This window comes from Canis lupus, chromosome 34 (assembly GCF_011100685.1).
Source record: "Canis lupus familiaris isolate Mischka breed German Shepherd chromosome 34, alternate assembly UU_Cfam_GSD_1.0, whole genome shotgun sequence".
Classification (NCBI taxonomy): Eukaryota; Metazoa; Chordata; class Mammalia; order Carnivora; family Canidae; genus Canis; species Canis lupus.
Window position 1 is genome coordinate 34,702,753 of NC_049255.1, and position 19,479 is coordinate 34,722,231.

Consider the following 19,479-nt stretch of genomic DNA (forward strand, 5'->3'; position numbering starts at 1 on the left):
GTTGCACCAGCAAAGTGAGGTGGCTAAGGTAGTGCACGCTTGGTAGACCACAGTACAGTGTACCCATAACTTCTATATGTACCGGGAAACCAGAAAATTTACTTGACTTGCTTTTTTTTTTTTTTTTTTTTTTTTGCAATATTTGCTTTATTGTGGTAGTTTGGAACCAACCCCATAATACCTCTGATATACGACTATATTTTGTTTATTTATCCTACAATATTATTGACTACAGTCTCTAAGCTATACTTTCCAACTGCGTGACTTATATATTTTTATACATCTTAGTTCCCTTTATCTATTTCACCCATTTGCCACCCACCTCCCCTCTGGTAACTATAAGTTTGTTCTCTGCATTAAGACTCTGTTTTTTGTCTTGTTTGTCTTGTATTTTTAGATTCCACATATAAATGAAATCATATAGTATTTGTCTTTCTCTGACTTATTTCACTCGGGATTATATCGTCTAAGTCCAACCATGTTGTCACAAATGGCAGAATCTCATTCTTAGGGCACCCGACCAGTTCAGTCCGTAGAGCATGTGACTTGATCTTGAGTTCAAGATCATTGAGGCGATGATCCCATCACTGGGTCGTAAGTTCAAGCCACATGTTGGGCACAGAGCTTACTTGAAAAATAAAGAAATAAAATGTGTGTATCAAAAAAAAACCAAACAAACAAACCTCTATTTTATGGCTAATACTCCAGTGTGTGTGTGTACCACGCTTTATCTATTTTTTTTTCACTCTTTATCCATTGATCAATCTGTAGGCGCTTAGGTTACTTCCTTATCTTGGATATTGTAAATAATGCTGGTATAAAATAGGGGTGCATATATCTTTTCAAACTAGTGTTTTTGTTTTCTTTGGGTAAGTACTTGTGGTAGGATTACTGGATCATATGGTATTTCTATTTTTAATTTTTTGAGGAACCTCTCTTTGGTTTCCCACAGTGGCTGCACCCATTTACACTTCCACCCACAGTGCATGAGTGTTTCTTTTCCTCCACATCCTCTCCAACACTCGCTATTTCTTGTCTTTTTTTTTTAATCTTAGCCATTCTGACAGGTATGACACTTCATATTTTAAAGATTTTATTTTTAAGTAATCTCTACATCCAACATGGTGCTCAAACATACAACCCTAAGATCAAGAGTCACACGGTCTTCCACATGCCTGAGCCAGCCAGGCGCTCCCTTATTATGGTTTTGATTTGCATCTCCCTGATGATTATTGATGTTGAGCATCTTTTCAAGTGTCTGTTGGCCATCTGTATGTCTTCTTTGGAAAAATGTCTCTTCAGTTCCTCTGCCCATTTTGAAATTGAATCATTTGGGGTTTTTGGCATTGAATTATACAAATTCTTTATATATCTTGGATATTAATGCCTTATTGAATATATCATTTGCAAATATTTTCTCCCATTAAGTTGGCTTTTCATGTTTTTTGGTGGTTTCCTTCATTGTGCAAAAGCTTTTAATTTGTGTAGTTCCAGTAGTTTAATTTTGCTTTTTTTTTCCTTGCCCGAGGAGACATATCTAGAAAAATGTTGCTAAGGCTGATGTCAGAGAGATCACTGCCTATGTTTTCTTCCAAGAGTTTTATGGTTTCAGGTCTCACATTTAGGACTCTAATCCATTTAAAATTTTTGTGTGTGGTGTAAGAAAGTGGGTTCAGTTTTCCCAGCACCAGTCATTGAAGAGACTTTTTCCCATTGTTTTTTCTTGCCTCCTTTGTCAAGATTAGTTGCTCATATGAGCATAGATTTTTTTTCCCCTTGGGTCCTTCCTTGCTCTGTTCTGTTGATCTACATGTCTATTTTTGTGCCAGTATCATACTGTTTAGATAACTACAACTTTGTAGTATATCTTGAAATTGGGGATTGTGATACTTCTTCTTTTGTTCTTTTTCGTGATTGTTTGGCTATTCAGGATCTTCCATGGTTCCATACAAATTTTAGGATTATTTGTTCTAGTTCTGTGAAAAATGCTGTTGGTGTTTTCATAGGGATTGTATTAAACCTGTAGATTGCTTTGGGTAGTACGGACATTTTAACAATATTTGTTCTCCCAGCCCGTGAGCATGGACTATCTTTCCATTTGTTTTCAATTTCTTCCATCAGTGTCCTGTAGTTTCAGAGTATGGGTCTCTCACATCCTTGGGTAAGTTTATTCCTAGGTATTTTATTATTTCCGGTGCAATTGTAAATGGGATTATTTTCTTAAATTTCTCTTTCTGCTGTTTTATTATTAGTGTATAGTGTATAGGAATGCAACAGAATTCTGTATATTGTTTTTGTATCCTGCAGCTTTCCTGAATTCATCAGTTCTAATAGTTTTTGGTGGCATCTTTAGGGTTTTCTAGATATAATATTAGGTCATCTGCAAATAGTGAAAGTTTTACTTCTTCCTTACCAATTTGGATGCCTTTTATTTCTTTTTCTTGTCTGACTGCTGCGGCTAAGACTTCTATGTTGAATCAAAGTAGCAAAAGTAAACATCTTTCTCTTGTTCCTGAGCTTAGAGGAAAAGGTCTCCGTTTTTCACCACTGAGGATCATATTAGTTGTAGGTTTGACATATATGACTTTTATTACGTTGAGGTGTGTTACCTCTAATCACATTTTGTTGAGAGTTTTATGATGACTGAATATTGAATCTTGTCAAATGTTTTTTTCTGCATGTCCTGAGATGATTATATGATTTTTGAGATGATCATATTACTGTATTTTAAAGGAAATCCCAGACATAATTTTAATTTTCCTGTGCTGTTTGAATTTTCTAATCATGTGAGTATCCTAATTATTTCACTATTTTATACTTATTACATATTTTTAAAATCTGGGTAATAAGATCGTAGGCTATGGAAATACTTTTATAGTTTACTCTGAGAAAGTGCTGTTATTTATAAAAGAAAAAAATAAGCTACAAGTGATTAGGAAATTCTTAAAGAACATTTGTGAAAATAATCCAAGCAATATAAAAGTGGCAGTAGCAACTGCACATAGTAATAGTACTTGTCAGTCACTAAAAATTTTTTGGAGGGGTGCTCATTGCTTTGGAGATCTGGTGGCTGATGTCTGCAGAGTGCTCAGATGTGGGCACAAGGGTAGATGAAAGACACAGATGTATTCTCCAATTCCCTGTTTCCAATGGGAAGTGGACAATACAGGGGTGATTTTAGGGGATTTTTAGGAAACGTATTATATCCTCTGGAATCCTGCAGTGCAAAAGCTATTCCTTATTCAAATCTCTTTCCATCTTTCTAAATTGACATGGAGAAAGGGTCAGATTGATGGTAGCATGTCTTTAAACCCCTCTCTTCCCCTTTTTCTAATAAAGAGAGAATGAACCTCTATTCTAAGCCTTCAGCTGGCAACAGTCTAATAACATCTGTCTATGAGAAGTGATACCCATATTTCAGTGATGGTGATGGTCAGTCTCCTGTTTAAATAAAAGCATTTAAGAGTCAATATAAAAAGAAAAAAGTAAGAGTGTGGGTGCCACGTGGACAGGGCAAACTTTGTGAAGGGAGATGCTAGGTTACTGAAGTCTGAGTGTCCCGGAGCTGTCCTGGAGCTGCACAGGACACAAGACTGTCCTGTGTGGGGAAGGTGAGGCGCTGACGTTGGGATGACCCACTGCGGTGTCTATGCCCATCGCTCCCTCTGTGGAAGCCCCCCCCCCCCCCCGCCCCTGTCTTCCTGGCTCTGGAACTGCCCTTATGCATTTTCACCCTTATCTCTCCTAAGCAGAGAGAAGGGAAGGTGTGCAGAGGGCTCCGCCGGAGGCCTTGCTGCGCTCCCACCTCCCTTCCCTGCGCCGTAGGTGCACCGGGCTCCCGTGCCCACCGGACTGCGCGGGGACCAGTAGGTACAAACCCAGGAGGGCCACGTCCTCCGTCACCAGGGCACAGCTGCTCAGTCTCAGCACTCGAAGGGCCGTCAGGAACTTCAGCATTTCCAGAAGCAGCTTCAGGTTGCCACCAACACATTTATTCCAAGAAAGGTCGACCATTTCCAGAGCAGGCAGGTAGGTGGAGGCTTCGGCTAAAATTGATACAGAACAGCGATCACTTAGGCTTCCCTCTTTGGAACTGAGGAACCTGGGGCAGCAGAGGACTGTAACTGAGATAAGGAAGCTGCGGAGACCGTTTTCTTTTGCCTGAAATTCATGACCACAACCTAAGTTGTCTATTTTTATTGGGCAGAAATGTTGGAAACTTTAGAAAAGTAAAACTCGATTAAGTGGAATTCACAACCAGCTGGGATTTTTCTCCTTTGGTTCCCATCGAAGAGGAGGAAGAGGCAAAGGATTTGGACAGTTGGTGGAGATTTCCAGAACGTGTCCTGGTTTTACATATTCCCGGGTAGGTCGTGGCTGAAGCTCAGCGCCGAGGGCCAAACCTGCTCAGGACTGAAATACCAAAGCGTGTCTGCGCCTCCCTCCCTGCAGCTACAGAGACAAGGCGGGAACTAGTGAATTCTGGAGAGATTTTAAAAGGAGATTGAAAGAGGTTCTACTTAATTCTCAGTTATCCCAATGTTGAAATTAACCCAAACAGCTTATTCCCTAGATATAGTTAATTATGCTTTAATTCCACTCTGATTTCTAAAGAAGAACAGGTGTTATTCTTTAGAAGGGGCAAATATATATCCGTTTATAGTATCTAATAAGGGGATCTCAGGGCACCTGGGGAGCTCAGTGGTTGAGCATCTGCTCAGGTCATGATCCCGGGGTCCTGGGATCGAGTCCCTCTCTGCCTCTCTCTCTCTGTGTCTCTCATGAATAAATATATAAAATCTTAAAAAGAAAAAATGCCTCCGACCTGCATGGTACAGAGACTTATGAATAAGAAATGGAATTTTTCTTCTAAAAGTGATGTGGAGAAATCTATGTTTACTTGATTTACTTCTTTTTGTTTGTTTGTTTTTGAGAGTGAGAGTACAGGCATGTAAGGAGGGCGGGGCAGAGGGTGAGGGCGCATCCTAATCAGGCTCAGGCCCAGCAGGGAGCCGACACAGGGCTCAATCGCATGACCCTGAGATCATGACCTGAGCCAAAATCAAGTCAGACACTTAACTGACTGAGCCACCCAGGCGTCCCTACTTGATTTACTTCTTAATTCAAATTGAATGATAGGTTTATTTCAGATGATATAATTTAATGTAATACCTACTTGATGATGATTCATTATGCAGCAGTAATTGGGAAGAGCTCTATCTTCTGATCGCAGAAGACACAAAATTAAAAACAAAAATTTCTTTAAAAAATATCCAGCTTTGAGGGGCTCCTGAGTGGCTCAGGGGTCAAGCATCCGCCTTCGGCTCAGGGCGTGATCCCGGGGTCCTGGGATCGAGTCCCACATGGGGCTCCCTGCATGGAGCCTGCTTCTCCCTCTGCCTATGTCTCTGCCTCTCTGTCTCTCTCATGAATAAATAAATAAAATCTTCAAAAAATATATATCCAGCTTCTTCCAACTAGAGGCATCATGTTGTCTCTAAATTTATTTTTTTGTAGAACTTCCCTAAATGGACATTATCCTGAGCAATGGAATGTATCGTGTGTGTGTATGTGTGTGTGTGTGTGTGTTTGGGTTTAATCATTTTGGGGATTACAGACTCCTTTGAAAAGTTTGTTTACTTGCTTAACTAATATGCAGAAATACCTAAAATGTGGTTAAGGCTGTGCAGTGAAGATACATACAAGCCTTGCCTTCCAGGAGGTTTATAAAATGGGGGAAATAGATACATTGAGAAAAAACACACAAATAAATACGTTCTTACAAATTCTAATAAAGGCTATAAAAAAAGATACAGGGGATCCTAATTTAGATCAGAGAGGCGGGCAGCCCGAGTGGCTCAGCAGTTTAGCGCCGCCTTCAGCCCAAGGCCTGATCCTGGAGACCAGGATCGAGTCCCACATCAGGCTCCCTGCATGGAGCCTGCTTCTCCCTCTGCCTGTGTCTCTGCCTCTCTCTCTCTCTCTGTACCTCTCATTAACAAATAAATAAAATCTTAAAAAAAAAAATTTAGATCAGAGAGGCTGTCTTAACAGGGAGCATTTACACTGAGACCTGAAGTCAGAGCCTCCCAGGAAGGAACAGGAGGTAGGCAGGGGTGGGAGACATTCCATCTCTGGATGGAAGGCCAGAGGAGGGAGAGCTCAGAGAGGGGAAGGAACCAAAGGAAACCAGCTGAGACTGGTTCAGGGAGCAAGGGGAGAGTGGCCGAGAGGTCCTGGGGCCACATCACCTGAGGCCTTTTAGGCCCCCTGGAGAAATATGGATTTTACGAGGGATGCTATGGGCTGCCATGGTGTCTTTTTAAACTGGGTAGTGATAAGATCCAATTTACTTTGTAAATGAAATGGATAGATTCTCTCCCCATAGTTAATATTAACAACTAATGTTCACTGAGCATTTACTATGTGCCAGGCACCTTTCCAAGAACTTTACAGGTGTCAGCACATTTAATTATTACAACCCCATGAAGTATCTATTACTATTCCATTTTACATTTTACAGACAGAGATGTTAAGTATCTCAGGTCACAAGAGCCGAGCCAGGACTGGAGTTTTAGGCAATCTGACAGCAGGTGCTGTGGAGCCAGAGAATGTACCACCCGCGTCCCCCGCAAAGTAACCACAGTCGACTTTGGGGAGTTCACAGCCCCCTCCCCCAGGCGCAGCCCCCCACGGACCCTCTGACCCAGGTGAAGAACTCCAGATCTGAAAGGTACATATCTTGCAGCTTTTCCCCATCCAGATGTGGGGACAAGACGAGCAATGCTGTGAGAGGGGTGGGCGTAGTTCACAGCAGGGACCAAGTCTGTGCGGCTGAACAAAGTACTTGGGCCAAAAGGGGGACGAGTGTGCCCTAACTACAGAGTTTTTGGAAGTCGAAGAGAATTATATGCATTCATTTCTGTTAACAGATATTAATAACTAGCTTACTTTATTGATAGGACATATTTATTTCATGAGTCATAGCCCATAAAACAATTCATTTTTCATGAAGTGTCAGCTGGCATATAACACCCGAGCATTAGAGAGGAGCACTCTGTTTTCATCCTCATCCAGGGAGCACCAGGATGCAAGCCTGCTGGCCTGCGTGTGTGCCTAAAAACAGAGTTGACCAGCCAGGCCGGAGGCTGCAACCCCCAAAAGGTTTCCTTGCAAGGTTGGTTGGTACCTGGGAATTTGGGGTTTAGACGTGTTGCAACCATTCCTTACCTAGTACGAGTGGCTTGCTGAGCCTAAACTGTGTGTCTACCCGTTATATGGCTTACGCTGCACACCTGCTTTCCTTCTGGGCCGGGAAACATGACCTGTGACGGCACGTGTCCCCAACAAAAGCCCCAGACGGAAGGCTCAGGGGAGCTTCTCTGGAAGGCATCATTTCCCACGTGTTGTCAGAAGTCGCCGGGACAGTGAAGGGTGTCCTGCGTGACTCCACTGGTGGAGGCCTCTCGGAAGCTTGTAGCTGGCTTCCTCTACACTTCGCACCACTCACCGTTCCCTTGGCTGATTTTGCTTTGTATCCTTTGGTTGTAAGAAATCGCAGCAGTGAGTAGTACAGTGATACGCTGAGAGCTGTGAGTCTTCCTAGGGAATCTCTGAACTGAAAGGTTGTCCTGGGACCCCCTCCCCCCCCACAATGCTCTCCACCTGGGTGGTGAATTCTGTAAAATGACGCAAAGTCCTGTGCCTCAAAACATCTCCCTCTCCTTGCAGATGATGTTCTTGCCCCCGAAGAGACAGACATTCCAGATTCTGTAGCCCCTTGACCAAGGCCAGACTGCATCCGTGACCTCAAGCAGGTCCGGAGTCCTAGACAGGACAATGAATCCTGCCAGAAAGTAGGTGCTGGGCAGTCAGCTAGGCTCGCACACTAGTGATTGCCTCAGTTTCCCCGCAGACTCCCGGCAGCCCGGTTTGTGCTGGCACCTGGAGAAACCTGGACCTCCAGAGTTGGCTGCATGCACTTTGGATTTTTAATGTTCAATTCGCAAATGCCAGAATCATTCATCTGGCCTTCAGAAGGCCACTTTTAAGAGAGCACATTTCCTGAAAAGCAGACAAATTGGTGCTTCACGGTTTTGCCTGTGGCTGAGTGTAGGGATGAAATTCCTGTGTAGGGAGTATGTGTTCTCACGTGTTGCTGTACGTGCCTGCGGGGGCCTGGCGAATTCTCTTACCCAGGGCGGTGAAGGTCTCGCTCTCCAAAGCACAACCGTTGACCAGTAAGGACCTCAGGGCCGGCAAGAATCGGAGTCGGCTGAGTAGGTTTTCAGAAGAGCTGCCCATCTTTCTGTTGGCAGATAAATCCAACTCTTGAAGTCTCGACAGTAAAGGGATTACCTGGGCTGTTAAAATGTCAGCAGTGACACGTTTGAGGCTGATTATGTGGGTCCCACAATCCCCTCCCTTGCACAACCTTACACACACACACACACACACACACACACACACCAGCTACGCTTGGGCTGCTTCCAAGCCTCTCTCCAAGCTAGACATTAGGAGCAAAGGCCTTGGATGCAGAACCGGGTTCTCGTCCTGCCTCTGCTGCTAAAGAACTGTGGGATTTCAGGAAAGTGACTTCACTTCTCTCAACCTCAGTTATCGTAATAACAACAATAATAACAGTACTTCGCAGGGTCATTGGGAAGGTCAAATGTCCTGGTATATGGAAGGTACTTGGTACATTGCCTGACACACATTAGCTGCTCAATTAGTGCTCGATACCATCATTCTTTTCTCTGAATAAAGTACTGAGTATGAGGGAGGCAGTGAAGTCAGGCAGTCAGGACCGATGGCTGTCGGTGACAGTGCTGGCGTGGTGGCCTGAGGACCCTGCGGGGCCAGGAGCCACCCCTGCCTCCCCGTCTTCCTGCTACCTTTCCTGCCTGCAGGCCTTTGCCCTGGCTCCTTCCGGTGTGGGAAATGCTGGGGTCTCTGTGGGGCTGGCTCAAGTCCTCAGAGCCTTCCAGGGCCCCCCGAGCCACATCACCCCTCGGCCACTATCAGATCACCCTAGCAGAGGTGAGCTCTGTGTGTGAGGCCCGCTTCCTGCCCAGAGTGTGCAGCAGAATCTAGGCCACGGGAGGCATGGACATTTGTGGAAGGCGGGGGAAGGAGGATGGGAAGGCAAGAAAGGCAGGCAGGTGGGATCCCAGCGGAGGTAACCGCTTCTTCCCCTTGCAGCCCCCCTAGCACTCTGCTCTTCACCATGCGGTTGGTTTATGTCCGCCCTACCAGGCTGGGGCTCCTGACGGTGACTTTCCCTTAGCCGGTGGCACAGTGCCTCGTACCATTAGATGATTAATCAAAAGCTGTTGGCTAGGGGCGCCTGGGTGGCTCAGTGGTTGAGCGTCTGCCTTTGGCTCAGGGTGAGATCCCAGGGTCCTGGGATCGAGTCCCACATGGGGCTCCCTGCTGAGTAGGGAGCCTGCTGCTCCCCCTGCTGTGCTAGTAAGTAAGTAAATAAATAAATAAACAAATAAATAAATAATTCGTCAAATAAATAAATAAAATCGTTAACAAAAAAAGGCTGAACTATTCTCAGTTTTCAAATAGTTGGGAGCCTAAAATGTCATTTAGCAGGTCTAACATACAGATGTTAGACCTAAGAACCTATTTTATTGTTCTCCTTCCCAAATGGTACTAAAAACAACTAAAAAATTCCTTTACTCCTGTTCTTAACTCATTGATTGATGCATCCAATCATATTCAGCAAGCATTTCCTGGGTGCCGGCTGGGTGCCAGCCCCTGTACCTGACCAAAGGAGAGACCTGGAGGTGTTCCTTCAGTGGGGCCCATGATCCGGAGAGGGAGCAGGGACGAAGGCCCCAGGGACAGAAGGTCAGCACAGACAAGGGCCGGGGTGATGTCGAGGGGGGAAGGGCTAGCGAATGAGGTCGGAAGGGCAGAGAGGGAACAGGGAGACCGTTTGGACTTGCGACAATCTGGGCATGAGATGACAGTGGCCCGGACCAGGGTAGCAGAGGTCTAGAGGGTGACCTGGGGTCAGATTCGGGAGGCATTTTGAAGGTTCATTGTGGCCACAGAAGGGATAAAGCCCTCGGCCCCAGGCTGTGCGTGTGCTGTTCGTTGTGGGCAACGGCATTTCTCTAGCACGTGCCTTAATTGCAGGATTGTGCCGACTGTGCAAAGCAAGTGTAGGCACCTGAGGTCATAATGGACCCCCCAGGCACCCCCCCAAATTCTTCTGTGATTTCATTTGTATCTCAGGGGCTTGACTTCACTTTTGGCTATAAAACAGAGTCATTTCGAAACAGCAACAAACACATATTCAAAATTTCTCCGCCAAGTGCCACGTCCATCGTCTACAGACCCGCGCGGGAGGAGCTTAGACTCCCCGGCGTTACGGGGCACCTCGTCGTGCCGAATACAAGACTGGGGCATTCACTGGGCTTTTAGGACTTGACGCCTTTGAGGACTTCATAAACACCAAGTTTAGGGGGACACCCCAGATTTGCCAAGTTCCAAACCTCTACTGAGGTTCCAAAAGCCCTTCCTTGGGCCCCGCGGTTCACACTTACTCAGAGACGCCACGTCGGCGGCCGTTAGCGAGCACTGGTGAAGATCCAGGACTTCTAGATGCTCCAGCGTGGCCAGCTGAGCTGAGGAGTCTTCAAAACCTCCACCCAGCTCCTTGTTGCAGGAAAGGTCTAAGTTCTTCAGTTCACACAAGTACCGAAAAGCAGCATCTACGAAGAGAGTCAGTAGTAGAGAGTCATTCTGACAGGTTATAGGGTGGGAGGCAGGCGTGGAACAGGGGAGTGGGCAGGTGTGTAGGAGGAAGATCGAGAAGGCACACTGGGTTGAGAAAAGCCAAGACGGAGGCAGAACTTTAGACTTCCTGCCAACTGGCCCTCTTTGGTCTTGACAGTGGCTTCAAACACACGCCCCGCACACTCTGATCTGCACAGAGCGCCAAGGCCTTTGGTAGGACCCTGCAACTGATGGTGCTCCCCCTCCTACCCTGGAGCACTGGCATTTCACAGAATCCTAGGCTCGCTCACACTGCCAGCGAGAAGGATATTATGGGCTCTGAAAGTCGGAGGGGAAAACACAATTTCATTTCATGTTCTCCCTACAGATGCCACTGATGCTATTCTTTTATCTGTACCAAGTCCTTCCTACTAACTGAGCATAAAATAATGCTGACATTTTCCAAAGCAAGGGGGAAATGGAGAGCTTTAGGAGCACGAGTAACTTTTCTTTTGCCCAGTGTCTATCTCAAACCCAAAATAGCCTGGCCTTTTCAGAGGCAGCCATTTTAAAAGGTTATTTTTATAATCATGGAAGCATACCCTTGCCATAAAAGATTTAGAGAAGAATAAGACAAAGAAGATATAAATTGCCCATAATCTTATATTTTGTTGAATTTTCTAACAGCTTAAAAAATTAAATATAGGGACGCCTGGGAGGCTCAGTGGTTGAGCATATGCCTTCGGCTCAGATTGTGATCCTGGGACCGAGTCCCATATTAGGCTCCCTGCAGGGAGCCTGCTTCTCCCTCTGCCTACGTCTCTGCCTCTCCCTGTGTGTCTCTCATCAGTAAATAAATAAGATAAAATAAATTGAATATAAACTAAAATGACACATGCATATAAAAACCTCAGTTGTTGCTAACTCACCCAATAGTCGGACACTGTCTTGTGATAATCCACATGAATGCAACTTCAGTACTTTCAGATTTGAGGTACTTCTTAACCCCTGAGCAATACTGTTCAGACTGGCACCGATGTTTCTGTTAATGGAAAGATCAAGTACTTCGAGATTTTGCATCATGGGCAGCAAGTCACCTAGAGGGAGGTGAATCCAAACAAGAAGAGCAACTCAGTAAAAATGCAGGGTGTGAATGTTAGGGCAAGAGGGGGGCAGCCTCCTGTGACCCTGGGGGGTACAGTGAGCCACTCTTCCAACTCAGGGTAAGAGAAAGCACAACCCACGTTGACTCTCAGGCTGCCTCATCATGGGGCCTGTTCACATTAATTTTCTGGAAAGGACTCTTCCAAATTCCACTTACCCACAAAGGTCCCATCTTCTGATGTGAGGTCACAATCCACAAGCTCAAGCGTGTGTATTCTACTCCCTTTTTGGAACTTCTGGAGGATCAGAGGCAAGTTTCCTCCCACCCTACTGTTCCAGGACAAGCTCAGCTCCTCCAGTTCAGGTATTGCCTCGAGTGCTTCTCCTGTTACAAAACAGCCCAAAGACTGGGTTGACTGCTGACCCACAGAGCAGGGGACCCACTTCAAAATCAGTACAACCATTACCATGGGATAATAATGGCTGGGCCAGGGACTGGTTGGGGGCAGAGGAACAAGGCAAAGAAAAGGACCCAGCTGCTACCTGTTCCCAGCAGGGTGAGCCTCTATATCTACAGGCACAGCAGTTCTGGTCCCTCCAAAATTCAGAAGCCACACCCATGTGCGAAAATCACTGTAGCAAAAACTCCACCTGTCAGTAGGGAGGTTTCACGGAGTTATTTCTGTGGTAGCAAATATTTGTACTATTCCAGCTAACTTTCTCTCCTCCACCTTGCCTGGGGCCAGCATCGTGGGGAAGCTAGGCCAGGGGATGAGGTGGGGCAGACAGGGCGCCGGCTGCCACAGGGGTGAAGCTCACTTTGACATCAAGAGTATCACATGCAACTGAACAGAGCGCTGCAGAGAACAGGTCACACCGCACAAGGGGCTGGCAGCTGGTAGCAGGCGTGCAGCCCTGGGGGGGTAGAGGAGGATGGGGGCGGGGGCTTGGCATTTCGGAAACCCACCCGCCTGGGAGGCTGGGAGAGGACAGGGAAGCGACCAGGGGAAATCAGCCTTTGGGAATGGCCTCCACTACCTTGGGCAGAGCAGAGAGGCACCTGCATGGAAAATGCACTTTCTCAACGTGCAGAGTCAATCTCAACACTGGACAAGTAAGAGTATTGGAAAGTCCCCCGTGTCTTGAAGCCTCTTCTCCACTGTCCACTTCTGTGCCTGGATTACTTATTACCACTGGTTATTCACTGTGTGGACTCAGGTTTCAAGAGCCCAGGAGCCACATGTTTAAATGCGTGTTCTCCCAGCACGGGTGGCATTTTGTGTGCCATTGCCGGTCCATTGGGGTGGCTTTCTAGAGCCCTGAAGCATTCCCCAGGGTCAAAGACAGAGAGTACGTGGCCGATTAGCCCTGTCTGCAGCGTCCATGTCCTGGGCGGTCCTGCATCTATCATCCTACACTGAGCGACTGTAACAGGTACAATAATGTCGGAATGCCTCCTCATTTATGGTCTCTTCTCCTTAAGCCATTTACTCTCCCTGCACCCCATCTGCCATCAAGGCTAAGGGAAATCCCTTCTGATGGGGGAAGATACAGAAGCCCCTCCAGAGAGGAGAGGGACTCTGGGAGAGGGAGCCGGTTACAAAATATCAAAGCAACAAAGATGCAGACCCTCTCCTGAACCGGGTAAGTTTAGAACAAGTCCCAAGGCAGAAATCCCAATTCTTGATTTCCTAAGGACAGAAGATCTCTCTTAAAAAAAAAATAAAATAAAAAAATAAAAAAAAATAAAAAGATTAATCCTAGAAAGTAAACAGACTACATTTTCTTTTCATGCCTGAGTAGCAGTGAGTTAAATTCGCAACTCCACTACACAACAACCAGCTGCTAACCAGTGGGGCTAAACTGATCACATAAAACCACTGCACGTTAATTCTGAATGAGGGAATAGAGAGAGGAGGAACTATCCACCGTTGGGCACATACTATGTGCCAGGCATGTAGTAAGTGCTTCACAGAAATTATTTAATCCTCACCATAGTTTTTTGAGGTTGATATCAAACCCTTTTCAGAGATGAGAGCTGAGGCTCAGGAAGGTTAAATAATTTGTCCATGGCCACAAAGCTAGCTGGAAGTGGGGGTTAGAATTTTGAACAAAGACCTGGGCAGCTCCAAGATGCATGGTGTTTCTCCGCTACAGGAAGGGTGGGCTGGGGGCATCAACTAACCCTGATTTTTCTACAGAGGGTTCCGAGAGAAGACATTTGACATGAATGGTGTTGTTTTTATAGAAATCTTTGCCGAGATGTAAATGCTCAAAACATGCCACTGAAATAAGACACGTCAGACCAAAAGAATTGTTAAAAATATGAATGGCATCCAAAACCAGCAAGGATTGTAATAAAAGAGTTGGGTTAGTAGCATGACACGTTTTATCCTACGCTCTATGTCATTCTATGTTGGGTATATAACGTAATTGAGGCTCTAGTTCTATTTAAGGCATTGCTTTTAATGTAAAAATCTTGTTTTGATCCATTTTTTAAAATGAGAGTGGACGGCATCAGGGAAACACAAGTGAAAACCACAACAAGATACTGCCTCACACCTGTCAGAATGGCTAAAATGTGCAAGTCAGGAAATGATGACGTCAGTGAGGATGAGGAGAAAGGGGAACTCTCTTGCCCTGGTGGTGGGAATGCAAGCTGGTGCAGCCACTCTGGAAAACAGTGAGGAGGTTCCTCAAAAAGTTGAAAATTGGGCTACCCTATGACCCAGCAATTGCACTACCGAGTTTTTACCCCAAAGACACAGGGGCACCTGCACCCCAACGTTCACAGCAGCAATGTCCACAATAGCCAAACTATGGAAAGAGCCCAGATGTCCACTGACAGATGAATGGGTAAAGAAGATGTGGTCTATATATACACAGTGGAATGCTACTCAGCCATCCAATAAAAAAGAACTCTTGCTATTTGCAATGACATGGATGGACTTAAAGGGTATTACACTTAGCAAAATAAGTCAATCAGAGAGAAAGACAATTATATGATCTCACTCCTATGTGGAATTTAAGAAACAAAGCAGAGGATCATAGGGGAAGAGAGGAAAAAATAAAACAAGACACAATCAGAGAGGGAGACAAACATGAGAGGCCCTTAATCATAGGAAACAAACTGAGCGTTGCTGGGGGAGTGGGGCACAGGGTAACTGGGTGATGGGACATTGAGGAGGGCATGTGGGCATGTGATGTAATGAGCGCCGAGTGTTATATAAGACTGATGAGTCACTGACCTCTACTTCTGAACCTGATAATACATTATATGTTAACTAATTGAATTTAAATAAAATTTTTAAAAAATAACATTGCATAATTTTTTTTAAGTGGGAGCAGAAAAATTTAGAAGAGAATGTTTCAGAATTGGAAGATAATCATTACCTACCCCAACTCCTCAATTTCATAGACAAGCAACAGACCGAGAGTAAGCAAATTTGCCGAATTATCTCCATTTAAAATCCATGAGAGCAGGTGTCCATCTGGCCAGCCCTGTTCCCTTCTCTGTCCTGGGGCTTACCACAGTGCTAGGTACAGGCTACCCAGCTTTTTAGAAGTTATACAAGTGCTCAGCATGGCCTTCCATCACCCATGTGCTCTCATCCATGAGCACCCGAGGGGGTGTGACCCAGATAGTTTGCCCTTGACTCTTCAAAGCTGCTTCCAGGGAAGCATTCATCATACCCAGGGCTCGAACATCATCAGTGGTAAGTCTGCAACTTCCCAGCCTCAGGATTTTTAGCTTGCTGACAAGATGCATTTGCTGGGTGATTGAACGGAGGGTTCCGCCGACAAAATCATTCCAGGAAATATCCAGTGTTTCCAAGTCTGGGAGAAGAGGCAGCATGGCAACTGGAGGTGAACAAAAGAAAATATGGATTTGCATATGTAATGTGCAACTGGTAGTAAATAGGATCCAATGCCTATTGCCCTGTAAGAGAGAAGGGAGGCGTGGACGTGTTGACTTGCAGCAAAGCAGGGATCCCTCAGCCATGCAGTTGGAGAAACCATGATGTTTACATTTCCTACTTCCTAGGACATTTTCTATTTCTGCCAGATAAATGCACTCTAAAAATGCAGCAGTATCTTCATAAGATTTCACAGGAGCTCCTTTATTGGAGCAGAAATGGTAATTCTACTGTGACTACCGCTGTCACTGTGATATGTGGTCTAGTCCTTTTATTTTGCAAAACACTCTGAAGTCCCTCACCCCTTCATCCTATTGGATCCTCAGGCTGAGAGCCAGAGGAGTGCTGTGTTGGCCAGGATTGCTGAGATTGAGGGTACCTGTTACCCTTTCTTTATATCGTGATTACCTGGGTATCACCACCTTAAAAGGTGCCCCTTATATTTAAATAGACCAACATGTGGAGGGTTAGGCAGGCATGAAGCCTGACTGGAACCTTCTCTGAGTACCTGCCACTGCTCATTAAAATGAAGTTACTGGCTGTGAAAAAGATTCTCAAAGGCCATTTTTATCTCCTAAAGCAGCGAGACTCAAGAGTGGAAATGCCAACCTAGAGTGGGTAAAGCATCTTGGCTTGTTTGCTTTTAGATATCTGTCCTGAAGGTTAAGGGCAGCAGTCAGAAGTAGCAGCTCCAGACCTCCCAAAACTCTGAGGCCATGCTTAGGAGTGAAATTTGGTTTTGGTTTTTGGTTTTCACTAGCCTTCAATTTCAACTTGTTCACCAAAATCCTACCTTTATGAAGCATAAAAGTCTATTGAACACACTGAAAAGGAAAAAAAACAAAAACAAAAAACACCAAGATCGCTGGGGCCCGCTCTCAGAGACCCCAAGTCGGTGGTTTGGGTTGAACACAAATGCCTGCATTTCCACAAGTTCTGCTAGTAATTCTGACACACGGGCATCTGGAAACACAGGCATGGTTAGCGTTTCTCTTAGGAGAATTGCCCAAAACACAATGGCATGGATTTTAATTAAAATAGTCACGGGCCCCTCCCTCACAATTCAGTTCTTTTGATAACTCTGCGTTGGTGGACCCATCCAGCTTCATGAAAGACTTAAGGTATCTGAGAAAAAGGGAAACGAAAGGTGGCAGTAGTTGTGTGGGGAGGGGGGGTCTTCACAACCTGAGTCCTGTTGACGTGTGACAAGTGCTGGTTACGCTTTTGAGTACAAAAGTCGTGAGCGATAATTGCTGGTAGTTCCACTTTCATGCCACAGGTAACTGAGCACGACGCCCCTTTACATTCCCGGGTGGGGGCTCAGCTTTAGGGGTGAGTTGCATGAGTTTCTCTCGTAGGCAAGACAGATGCTTTCCAGGGAGTAAGGAGCAATCCACATGGGGGGGCAAAGTCCTCAGGAAGAACCCACAAATTAACCTTCCTCCTAAACTCAGCCCAAATCTTTGAAGCTTGAGGAAGGATCAGCTGACTTGTTCTTTTTTTTTTTTTTTAATTTTTTAAAAATATTAGTGGCCCAGCTGCTATCCCTGAGCCTTCTGGAGCCGCCCTGCAGACCTTGCGAGGCCGGGCGGGTAATGAGTGTGATTTGCCTGCTCATCTCCACCCCAGGGAGAGACCCACTGCATACAGACCCACTGCCCTCACGTCCCCGGGCGTCAGTCCGCGGTTATTCAGATCGAGACTCTGGTCCACGGCCGTCGGGCCCAGCTGGGGCGGCAAGTGCTCGCTCTTCTCCATCCTGGATCCCGACGAGGTGTCTGGGGTGAGAGGCTTAGCTGCGCGGTGAGAGCGGAGGAAAAGGCTGTGAACGGCAGGGGGACGCACTAAGGCTGCAGGACAGAGGCGGCTAACCCTCTGCAAGGTCACCCAGAAGGGCAAGGAGCAGCCCTGGAGGCCGCACGTGCCCTGTCCTGCCTCCGGCCTCTGCCCACCGAGGACCCGAGGAGCTCAGGGGCTCTGCCTTCGTGGCCTGGCCGCCTCGGCCGGAGGGGGACACCGGGCAGCACGGCCTCGAGGCCCAGCGCCCCGCCGGACACACAGACGCGTCTGGCACCTGCTGACATGGGGATCGCAGGCATTTGACCAAACAGGGGAAGAAGGGCAGGCGCTGCGATCCCTGCCAGGGAGCCCCAGCTGCCACAGGGAGCCCCAGCTGCCACGGGGAGCCAGTGACAGCTGCCTGTCCCCTGCCCTGTTCCGTTGACAGGCCCAGGAAGAGGGGTGCGGGAGGGGACTGTCTCCATCCCTGCTGGAGCAGGCGCTCAGAAGGCCTCATTGGGGGGATCCCTGGAGGGCTCAGTGATTTGGCACCTGCCTTTGGCCCAGGGTGTGATCCTGGAGTCCTCCATGGGGCTCCCTGCATGGAGCCTGCTTCTCCCTCTGCCTGTGTCTCTGCTCTCTCTGTCTCTCTGTCTTTGTCTCTCTCTCTATGTCTATCATGACTAAATAAATTAGTAGATCTTTAAAAAAAAGAAAAAAGAAAGCCTCGTTGGGCCTTCCTGCTGTTGGGGACCACGCGGCGGCCCTCGCCGACTTCTGGGTGCAGCGCTCCACTGGCCGGCGGCACCGGGCAGGGGAAGCCTTACTTGCGCTGAGCACCTGTTATGCGCCAGTGCGCCTCCTACTCCACCGGCCGGCACGGAAGACACATGTAAGACACATCACAGTTTTGTAAGGAAGGATGAACCTGCAGGTACTGACCGTAACTTCAAGGAGGTTTTGGAGATGAAAATGTACAATTAAAACATATAAAACATATAAACTGGGGGCGCACCCAGGGGGCTCGGCGGTTAAGGGTCTGCCTTTGGCTCAGGTCATGACCCTGGGGCCCTGGGGCCCTGCTCAGCAGGGAGTCGGCTTCTCCCTCTCCCTCTGCCTCTCCCTCCGCTTGTGTCCTCTCTCTCTCTGTCTCTGTCTCTTTCTGTCTCTGTCTCTGTCTCTCTTCCTCAAATAAATAAAATATTTTAAAAAAAGAATATACTGGAATTCAATATGAAAGTGTCAGTCCCGAATGTGCAGTGATACTCTCCTGACCCTGACAAAGGGCAGCACCACACAGCTAAAAAAAGAAATCTACTAAGAACCAGAGAAAACTAATAGGGGGATTTCAGTAGTAATCCATGTCGACTTAAATATTAGGGAGTAATAAAAACTCTACCTCTCCTCCCAGGGTGTCCTGGTGGCTGGCTATTTTTCAGGAAACACCTTCAGGGTGCACATCTTTGCAGGGGTGGCTGGTGTTGCCACAGTCTGCCAGTAAGAGGCAGCACCACCCACCGTTTTACCTCTTCCCTCCGGCCTTCCATCTGTATCCTGCACTGGACACGACAGACGTAATTTGATGTTGGGTAGGGTTGCCAGATGTAGGGAAAACAAAAACAGCCTGTCCAATTAAATTTCAACTTCAAGTAAACAAGGAATCATTGCTTAATAAAAGTCTGTTCCAAATACTGCATGTGTTCTATCTGGCAACTCTAATTTTGGGTAGAACCCAAGAGGGTGGTGGTTTTGGGGGTGAAGGGTGGGTAACTTACTCTTACACGGCCAGTGAGAACAGGGCATTTTCTGTGAACTTAATGCAAGCAGTCACAATCACACTATTTCATAGATTTGGAACCTGAGACAGAACGACTGTTAATTAGGAAGTAGCAGAGTCAGGATTTGAACCCAGGACAGTCTGCTCCAAAGCCCATTATATGGATGGGTG

At 46.5% G+C, this 19,479-nt stretch overlaps 1 protein-coding gene across 4 annotated transcripts in view; it reads right to left on the bottom strand.

Moving 5' to 3' along the window:
• The window catches only part of LOC119867525 (leucine rich repeat containing 31), a 28,112-nt gene that overhangs the window by 3,521 nt on the left and 5,112 nt on the right, over positions 1 to 19,479 (bottom strand). The window contains exons 3-9 of one of the 4 annotated variants that reach the window (XM_038583851.1): positions 17,405 to 17,548; positions 15,529 to 15,696; positions 12,053 to 12,220; positions 11,661 to 11,828; positions 10,560 to 10,727; positions 8,196 to 8,363; positions 3,879 to 4,046 (exon numbers count right to left, since the gene is read on the bottom strand). In XM_038583851.1, coding sequence (XP_038439779.1) covers positions 3,879 to 4,046; positions 8,196 to 8,363; positions 10,560 to 10,727; positions 11,661 to 11,828; positions 12,053 to 12,220; positions 15,529 to 15,696; positions 17,405 to 17,548 — 1,152 coding nt within the window. Of the gene's footprint in view, positions 1 to 3,878; positions 4,047 to 8,195; positions 8,364 to 10,559; positions 10,728 to 11,660; positions 11,829 to 12,052; positions 12,221 to 15,528; positions 15,697 to 17,404; positions 17,575 to 19,479 lie in introns of all 4 variants that reach the window. The other 3 variants (XM_038583854.1, XM_038583853.1, XM_038583852.1) reach the window with 3 other exon arrangements.